Source organism: Capsella rubella, unplaced genomic scaffold (genome assembly GCF_000375325.1).
Source record: "Capsella rubella cultivar Monte Gargano unplaced genomic scaffold, Caprub1_0 scaffold_8, whole genome shotgun sequence".
Taxonomy (NCBI): domain Eukaryota; kingdom Viridiplantae; phylum Streptophyta; class Magnoliopsida; order Brassicales; family Brassicaceae; genus Capsella; species Capsella rubella.
The window spans coordinates 2,808,229-2,816,569 of NW_006238916.1; the positions used below are offsets into that span (position 1 = coordinate 2,808,229).

The 8,341-nt window shown below is 33.5% G+C and overlaps 4 protein-coding genes across 4 annotated transcripts; 3 read left to right on the forward strand and 1 right to left on the reverse strand.

Moving 5' to 3' along the window:
- The first annotated feature begins 1,564 nt into the window (after positions 1–1,564).
- On the forward strand, positions 1,565–3,050 carry LOC17876146. Its single transcript, XM_006280988.2, has 5 exons — positions 1,565–1,795; positions 1,890–2,125; positions 2,424–2,524; positions 2,658–2,717; positions 2,822–3,050. Exons 1-5 carry the CDS (start codon positions 1,594–1,596, stop codon positions 2,904–2,906), a joined length of 684 nt encoding a protein of 227 aa, XP_006281050.1. The 5' UTR covers positions 1,565–1,593; the 3' UTR covers positions 2,907–3,050.
- Positions 3,051–3,109: 59 nt separating this feature from the next.
- On the reverse strand, positions 3,110–4,603 carry LOC17875587 (putative S-adenosyl-L-methionine-dependent methyltransferase MMAR_1068). The gene is made up of 2 exons (XM_006281687.2): positions 4,010–4,603; positions 3,110–3,906 (listed from the first exon to the last, which is right to left on the reverse strand). Exons 1-2 carry the CDS (start codon positions 4,437–4,439, stop codon positions 3,266–3,268), a joined length of 1,071 nt encoding a protein of 356 aa, XP_006281749.1. The 5' UTR covers positions 4,440–4,603; the 3' UTR covers positions 3,110–3,265.
- A 1,517-nt stretch (positions 4,604–6,120) lies between these two features.
- LOC111830415 lies at positions 6,121–6,889 on the forward strand. The gene is made up of 3 exons (XM_023782186.1): positions 6,121–6,261; positions 6,357–6,621; positions 6,713–6,889. Exons 1-3 carry the CDS (start codon positions 6,121–6,123, stop codon positions 6,811–6,813), a joined length of 507 nt encoding a protein of 168 aa, XP_023637954.1. The 3' UTR covers positions 6,814–6,889.
- A 59-nt stretch (positions 6,890–6,948) lies between these two features.
- Positions 6,949–8,287, forward strand: LOC17875253. The gene is made up of 6 exons (XM_023786806.1): positions 6,949–7,033; positions 7,123–7,207; positions 7,288–7,417; positions 7,494–7,687; positions 7,795–7,918; positions 8,004–8,287. The coding sequence occupies exons 5-6, from the start codon at positions 7,799–7,801 to the stop codon at positions 8,268–8,270; spliced, it is 387 nt and encodes a 128-aa protein (XP_023642574.1). The 5' UTR covers positions 6,949–7,033; positions 7,123–7,207; positions 7,288–7,417; positions 7,494–7,687; positions 7,795–7,798; the 3' UTR covers positions 8,271–8,287.
- Positions 8,288–8,341: the final 54 nt, after the last annotated feature.

Below are 8,341 nucleotides of genomic sequence, written 5' to 3' on the forward strand. Positions count from 1 at the left end.
ATTAAGGGGCCGATTGGTAACGGCTGTTACTTGTGACTGTAGAGACTGTGACTGTAAAGACTTTCGCTGTAGAGACTTTTGCTGTAGAAATTGGCTGTAGACACTTTAACGATTAAAAGTTGATTTTTTTTTTGCTATTATATATAATTTTAATAAATATATGATGATCAATATTTATTCATATGTAACAAATAAATAAAGTTTATTAATATTTATAATATAAGAAAATACAATTGTGATATTGAAAATACAGTAAAACCTCTATAAATTAATACTCGTTAAATTAATAATCTCTATAAATTAATAAATTTTTTCGGTCCCAACTTGGGACCAGTGTAATTTTAGACACATTTCGATAAATAATAAGATAATAATCTTTTTTAAAATCCTTTGTAAATATATGGTCCCATCAATATTATAAATTAATAATTAGGTAAAATTTTCAAAATATATGTATATAATAACACATTACTTTTTGTTAGAGTTTATTTCTAATATTTTACTATATCAAAAATTGTTAGCATTCTCTTTCAAGACATAATAATAATTTTTTTCTTTGTAATTGATTATATAAAATACTAATTATCATGATTAAATTTTATTTTAAAATATCTTTTTGAAAAAACTTTCCAAATTAAGAAAATCTCTCTATAAATTAATAATTATTAATTTATCGATAAATTAAAACTTCTATAAATTAATAGATTTTCATGGTCCCAACATTATTAATTTATAGAGGTTTTACTGTATTAAATTTATAAAGAAAAGTGGATGTCAAAAGAAAGGAAAAAAAATGCTGATAATTAATTTACAAAAAAAAAGTTTGAAAAAAATATATGTAAATCTATAGAGAGTTTCTAATTATTATAGGGAGAAGAAAAAATAATTTTTAAAACTTATTTGTTCTAAAGTTTCTACAGCCGTGATATTGAGGCTTTAAGAATAAAGAGAAAATAAAGAAGGAAAAAAATAAAGTGGCTTTAAAGGCTTTAAAAAAAATAAAAGTGAAAAAAACTTGATTGGCAAATATAGCTGTTAAGACTTTAAAATTGTTTTAAAGTCTTAAAAGTCACTACCAATCGGCCCCTAAGTCTTAAACTCTCCTATTCGAAAAACCTGAACCCGAACGGTTCCTATCCAAATTCGATCTGAGTACCCGAATTCCCAGAGCAAACAGCGGGTGAAAAACAAATTTCACCTAGGATAATTTTAAAAATGTATTTTTATACCTCATGTTGTTCACGTTGAGGTATGTAAATACACTTTTAAAATTGTTCAGATTGAAATTTGGCCTTTATCCGAATAGTGCAAATATGTTTCTTTCGATTTTGATTTTTGAAGTTTATGATCCATTCGGTTAGTGTGTTAGTTTTGGTTCGGTTTGGTTTTTTTTTCTTTTCGGTTTGGTATTTTGCCGAGGATTATGAGTTTATGACTATGGCTGCAATGAATCTCATTCTATATACGAGTATGAAGTTTGAACAAACGGACAAAAGTTACCAAATGAGAGAGAAACTAATTTTGGTCATACCTATAAATACCACATGGGCGGGTACACACAAATATCTTAAGCTTTGTTAATGTAATAAGCCAATGGCTCGTCTTATCCCAATTTCTCAACCTTTCTTCTCTTCAAACACTAAACCACCAATCGCCGCCGCTCAAATCTCCAACCACCCGCCGCAACCACAAATCCTCTCCCGTAGAGACACTGTAGTTCTCATCTCCTCCGCCGCTTCTCTTCTCCTCTCTCTCACTCCCTCCGATCCCGCTTCTGCCTTCTCCTTAGGAATCTGTATATACACTCACACTTGTCCACTCTTCATTTTATAATCTTATATCTCAAATTTGTGATTTTTTGATTAAAAAGACCTTAACTTTTATCACAGCAGGACCTAAAGAGTGGCTTAAAGATCAGAAGAAGAAGTCATCAAGATTCTTACTTGCTCCCATTGATGCGTCTCGTGAAGCTCTTCGCTCTGCTTATCTTTCGATTACTAGTGAATCTGAGTATTCAGATAAAGATTTGGAGAATCTTCAGAATCTGTTTAAGTCTTCTGCTAGAGACTGTGTTCCTAAAGAGAGAAGCTCTCTTGTGGACTTTCAATCTAAATCCGGTGTCGAGGTTTTGTAAAGTTTTGATTTTTATCAATCAAATGATAAAGTTTTGGTTTTTAACTATCAAATGATCTTAAAGTTTCGGGTTTTAACTATCAAAGGATGTTAAAGTTTTGGTTTTTAACAATCAAATGATAAAGTTTTGGTTTTTAACTATCAAATGATAAAGTTTTGATTTTTATCAATCAAATGGTGTTAAAGTTTTGGTTTTTAGTTATCAGAGGATCTTAAAGTTTTGGTTTTTAAGTATCAAATGATCTTAAAGTTTTGATTTTTATTGAAGATGGGGTGATGTTTTTGTGTAGGTTTGTACATTCAAGCTTGTTGTGAAGAATGCTGCTTCATTACTAGATGATAAAGACCCACTTAAATTAGAAGCTGAGAATATACTCAGTGAACTTGTTAGGTATGTGCTAGTGTGATTCTGTTAAAATGCTGCAATAAGATTTGTTTATATGTAAGAAGAATGTCTGGTTATTGAGGTACAGAAGTGTTATGATAATGTTGTGATATGTGGTTCTTGTTTGTTTCATCCGCAGGTCTTTTGGTTCCCTCATCGTGTTGACGAATGGTATTGATATGAATCTTCCTTCTGATAGGTTAGTGATCGAAATGATGAAGGGATCTTATTCCTTTTAGGTGTTCTCTGTCACTCAAACCTCCAATTCACTAAAGCGGTCGCAATGTTAAACTTGTTTTTCAGAAAAAAGCTTGCGGATGCGGTTACTGAGGCTATCTCTTATCTTGACAAATTTGAGAAGGGTGTTAAGGACTGCCTTGAGATATGATCTTGAAGTCTAGTTCTCTCTTCTTTCTCTTTTTTTGAACTCATTCTGGCTGTATAGGTGTACCAACATCTGTTACAAGTGTCTTGATGAATGAAATCTCGTTTAAATAAATAAAATTGAATGCGTGATGGTTAGGTTCGTTCATCGTTTGAGTTACAGTAAGGAAGGAATGTTATGCTAGTTGCTGAAAGGCATGAAAAGCGTTGTTTCTTAAGTTTAGAATATAGTGAATTGTTCATATCAATGGTTTATGCATCAAATTACCAATAATCTCCTACACAGTTTTTGTGGTGTGAAAGACTCATATTCATATACATAGATATATCTGTTCTGCAAAAGCGTGTACGTCTGGAAAGAGCTTACAAGCTCACTTGGTTCTCTATGAACTTATCTTGTGGCGGTGAACCAGAAGCCTCAACCAAATACAAACGGCAGCATGGTTTTCCATCATCTGGGTGGACCTGTGCTGTTCTTGGCAGGAGAAGAAGTTTGTTGAAGAGATTCAGTGGATCGTGCAGCAGACCGAAATTTGCATCTGGATCACCAATCTGTGAAAGACTTACATGAGAGAACCCCAAAGATGGTAAGAGCTGATCAGGCCAGTCACTGTAAAAGTGGAATACAGAGTTTGGGAGTGTAGCAGACGGTTTGTTCATGAAATCCGCCAAGAGAACTGTGCTGGTTACCGCACACTTCTCAGCTATGAGCTTCAGTACTTGCATTGCCTCGGTGTGAGACAGGTAATAAAGAATGCCTTCAAGAACCCATACTGTGTTAATATCGGGAAGAAAACCCGATTTCTTAAGCTGTTCGAACCAATCGTTGTCTCTGATATCAATTGCTACTCTGACTAGTGATTTCGCTGTCATCCTAAGCTCATCTCTAGAATTTACTGCAGCTTGAACTAGGCTTGTTTTGGTTTCCAAGACATCTTGAAAATCCACTTCAAATACATTACTTTTGTTCAAGCAGCTTAGTCTGTATGATCTTGCATCCATTCCTGAAAATTTCATTACACCATTCTATGTTGGCTACTATTCTTATTATCATGTAAACTCACATATACAACATTACTTAAATTTTCTAAACAGGGGAAACCAAACCTGCACCAAGTAGCACAACCTGCGATGATGCATCGCTTTCGAAAGAATCCAGAGCAGCTTGAATCCTTGTGTCGAACCATAGAGTTCGAACAGCTAGAATCACACCGGAGATCTCTCGAGCATTGTTGAGCCGGTCAGTCTGAATCTTTGTATGTAAGTTTCTCAAATGCGTCTCTCCAGCAAACAAATGAGCTAAAGGATCATGAATAACATGTTTCCACAAAGCTCTTCCTGCAGCTGTTTGACAAGCAGACTTCTGTAAGTAATCCCACTCACTTTGAATGCTCATATGAAGCTTCTTCACACCTTCACTATGTAAAACCTCAGGTATCACAAACTCTTCCTCTATATCAGGCCATGTCTTTGTAATAGACCCTGATGACTCTTCTTCTTGATCTTCTTGAAGCTTTTGCTTTTCTATTTCAGACATTTGGTTTCTTTCTACTTCTCTCCTGAGCTAATAATGTTTTGTTGTCTGATATATAATGAATGGAATGTGAGAAGAAATGTTTGGTGTTGTGTCATAGGGATAAGAAAAGAGAACCACACATAAAAAAACCAAAGGCTTATGTGTGTGTTAAGAAGCAAAAGCATACGTTCTTCTCTGTGTAACCACTGGCTTTTTTTTTTTTTTTTTTTTTCTTCTTTCCTCTTAAAAGAGCAATGAGTGGCTCCACACTCAAGTTGCTTCTTTTAACCCCTTCCACTATTCCCATTAACTTGATGATTTTGACCAACTAATGTCTATAGCTCTAAGTACGTCCACTAGTTTTTTTCAGTTCTTTTTAAGCTTTTCTTTTTCAATTGTACGATTATTTTTGTCCAAATTAAGAAATTGGTGAGAATGTTTAATAAAAAGTGTCATTTTAGTATTCACACAAATTAATAAAAATATATAAAAGTTAACTTTACCCTCTATTAATACAATATGTAATATTTTCTCTCTAATTAATAAGCTCAAATAATAGGTATATTATATACCATATATAATTGAGATTTTTATATAAAATAAAAAATGAAACTTGATACTCTTTAAGAAATAAAAAAAATGTTAAAACGAAATTCTTTGTGAAATGGATGAAATATTAATATATTTATAAAAGTAAGATAAAACATGTTGAATATAATGGAATTTTCAAGAATGGTGATAGTTTTTTTTAGTTCGGATTCCGACAATTATTCACAAGCTTAAATTTTTTTTTTTTGTCTTAGAAAAACTAATACACATTTCTTTACCATGGTTTTTTTTTTTTTGCCAATAAGCACTACTATCATTTTTACCCAAAAAACTGTTTATTAGAAAAAATAAATAAGAATAATTGTATCACCAAAAGTTTATTACTCGAAAAATGATCTACTTAATGGTCTTTATCCAAAGAGAAATAGCATCGTCTACCTCCATTAGTTTATTATTCTCTACCATTTGTGGTTAGCTAATAATTGCTGACCTCAGACTCAAATATCTGTAAACATATTTTTTCATTATACGTTAATAAAAGGATTTGCTCCACTAGTCACCTCCAAAATATCATCTATATTAACATTTGTGGAGCAACTTTTGAAAAAACCCTCACTTTGCTCACTTATTTACAATCTTCTGCCACTGCATTTATTAATTTAAAAATTATAAAATAAACATTTACAAAAACAATTACAAAACACTAAAAATGAATAACGAGCCCAACTAAATCAAGCCCAAATCATTGTCACGCCATTACTTCCGGAGAAAATATTTCTCATCTCTGCGTATCTCACCCCCATATCTTCGTATACTTGATTTGGAAATACGAGATTCTCACGCACAAATTTCGCAAATGATTTCCATAAAATATATCTTAATTGCTAAACAACTCAAATAATAGATGCTCATCGTCATTATCTAATATCAAAACTAGAAAATCACATCAACGCATAAAATAAATACTGATTTCTATATACCCGGAATTACGCTAATTCTTTGATTCTCAAATTTATTCTTCACATAAGATCAAAACTACCTTATTCAATCATCAGACTACTATAAATAGGTGCGACTCGCCGAGGTAAATACACACGAAAACAACTAAGAAACATTCACCTTACTGATACTTGCTATCCCTTCCTTCTCATCCATGGCTGCAACCTTTGCCTTCCTGAAAGACGTTCGACCATACAAAACAGCGTGGCGAGTACAAGTCAAGTTGCTCCATTCCTGGAGAGCGTTCACACAAAACACTGGCCAAACGTTAGAGATGGTTCTCTCTGATGAACTGGTAATTACTTTATACTTTTTCATTAAACGTTCCAAAATTTAAAAATATACTAAAGATGGGAAAACTAAATTGCTGTTCAAATCACTTTATGACAGGGGAAAAAAATCCATGCAACCGTGAAAAAGGATTTGGTACCCAAATATGTCAACAGGCTACATGTTGACGAGTGGATGTTCATTGAGAATTTTAGTCTCAGCTACGCAACCGGTCAATTCAGACCAACCAGCCATCTTTACAAGATGGCATTCATCACTGGAACTGTGGTAATGCCTTGTGATCCGAAATCTGAATCTTATTTTCTGTCTTTGGCAAAGTACCAAAAAATTCAGAGTGGAGAGCTCAATCCACATATGTTGGTTGGTATGTCCATGTTTTCTTTATTAAACTTAACATCTTAATATATACACATAATTATCAGATCCTTATATAACTGATATAATCTATGTTGCAGATGTTGTTGGCCAAATAGTTACTATTGGAGAGCTAGAGAATCTCGAAGCAAACAACAAACCAACAACCAAAATCGATTTCGAGCTAAGAGACGACACATGAGCATTCAAATGTTTTTGTTAGCTTTATATGGTGCTCAGTATTGTGATAATGCATATTTCACTACATCCAAAACTATTTTTTTCCCATCGATGACAGGGATGAGAGGCTTGCATGTACTCTGTGGGGAATTTGGCGGAGCAGGTTCATAGTGCATGCGAAGAATCTGATGGCTCAAATGTGGTTGTTGTGCTACGCTTTGTGAAGATAAAAGCTTACAAAGGTACTTATTTTGGCCTAATCTTCCTAATTTATAAATGTTTTCAGTTATATCTATGCCTAATATCTAATACAAATCTATGAATATGACAGGTGTTAAGAGTGTAACAAATTCATATGACACTACTCAAGTATTTGTCAATCCTACTTTCCCTGAAGTCGATTTGTTCAGAAATTCGTAAAGTTTTCTATACTCAGTTAATATTTATTACATATAGTAAAACGTTTAATTGTATTAAAACAAGTGACATATTGCAGTCTACCCCCGGATGGTTTAGTGTTGGTTTTCCGTGAAAGGCGTCCAAGATTGGAGTTGGTAAGGGTTAACAATGACGCTCACCAAGAACTTCCAAGGAGAACTATTGAGGAAATCAAGAATTCCCTAGAGGTAGAACATATGACTCTATTTATTATTACTGAACATTAACTTAAGTAGACCGCATGAATTTATGGGACATTACTAGGTTGGAAGGGTCAGGCTGCTATGTACAATTTACGGGATTGATACAGACTGGGCATGGTACTACATTAGCTGTAGATCCTGCAATAAAAAAGTTAACCACATCCACTCTGGTGTGCATGGTGTGAACAACAAAGGTGTCAAACCAAGGTTCTGGTGTGACACATGTAAAAGTGTTGTCACAAATGTGGTAGCCAGGTATATCATTGTTCTGTCTAATTTGAGAGATATGTTTAAATCTTACACATATTAATTCTAATTAACCAAATTTTTGGTTGGAGCATACTCATTCTAATTTCTCCTAGGTTTATGCTTTATGCTAATGTCATGGACACTACCGGCGAGGCCAAATTGTTACTTTTTGACTCTATTTGCACCGAGATCATAGGACAGTCCGCTCATGCAGTACTTGATGGTTCTGTTGATGAGGTCAGCTCCTATATGTTTTAAACGTTTACTCTACTATTAAATCTTCTCATCTTACTAACCCCAGCAATAAATTTTAATTCCTCAGATTGAGGATCCAGAAAATTTACCAGAGCCTCTCACAAATCTCATTGGGAAAACTTTCCTTTTCCTCTTATGTGTTGAGAAAGAGAATATATGGGATGGGAAAGAAATCTACAAGGTTTCTAAAGCCTTATTGAAGCATGGCCTTCTTGAAGAAGAATTGTTGGAGTATTCTACAGAAATGAGCAATGCAGCTTCTATTGAATCTGGTGAAAAGGTAATAGTTCATTTTAGTTATAATACTCATACATTTTTAGAATTATATGTCTGACATTAAAGTGTTCATGTGCAGGGTATTCTAATGCTGGAAAATATTCAGGATACACCAGACTCAATTACTCC

Excerpts from the sequence above, each read along its gene's own strand:
- LOC17876146 (XM_006280988.2), top strand. The coding sequence starts at position 1,594 with ATGGCTCGTCTTATCCCAATTTCTCAACCTTTCTTCTCTTCAAACACT. Across the intron at positions 2,126-2,423 it reads AATCTAAATCCGGTGTCGAG|GTTTGTACATTCAAGCTTGT; the intron begins GTTTTGTAAAGT and ends GTTTTTGTGTAG. Across the intron at positions 2,718-2,821 it reads ATGAATCTTCCTTCTGATAG|AAAAAAGCTTGCGGATGCGG; the intron begins GTTAGTGATCGA and ends CTTGTTTTTCAG.
- LOC17875587 (XM_006281687.2), bottom strand. The coding sequence starts at position 4,439 with ATGTCTGAAATAGAAAAGCAAAAGCTTCAAGAAGATCAAGAAGAAGAG. Across the intron at positions 3,907-4,009 it reads GGTTGTGCTACTTGGTGCAG|GAATGGATGCAAGATCATAC; the intron begins GTTTGGTTTCCC and ends TGAAATTTTCAG.
- LOC111830415 (XM_023782186.1), top strand. The coding sequence starts at position 6,121 with ATGGCTGCAACCTTTGCCTTCCTGAAAGACGTTCGACCATACAAAACA. Across the intron at positions 6,262-6,356 it reads TGGTTCTCTCTGATGAACTG|GGGAAAAAAATCCATGCAAC; the intron begins GTAATTACTTTA and ends ACTTTATGACAG. Across the intron at positions 6,622-6,712 it reads CAATCCACATATGTTGGTTG|ATGTTGTTGGCCAAATAGTT; the intron begins GTATGTCCATGT and ends TCTATGTTGCAG.
- LOC17875253 (XM_023786806.1), top strand. The coding sequence starts at position 7,799 with ATGCTTTATGCTAATGTCATGGACACTACCGGCGAGGCCAAATTGTTA. Across the intron at positions 7,919-8,003 it reads TTGATGGTTCTGTTGATGAG|ATTGAGGATCCAGAAAATTT; the intron begins GTCAGCTCCTAT and ends TTAATTCCTCAG.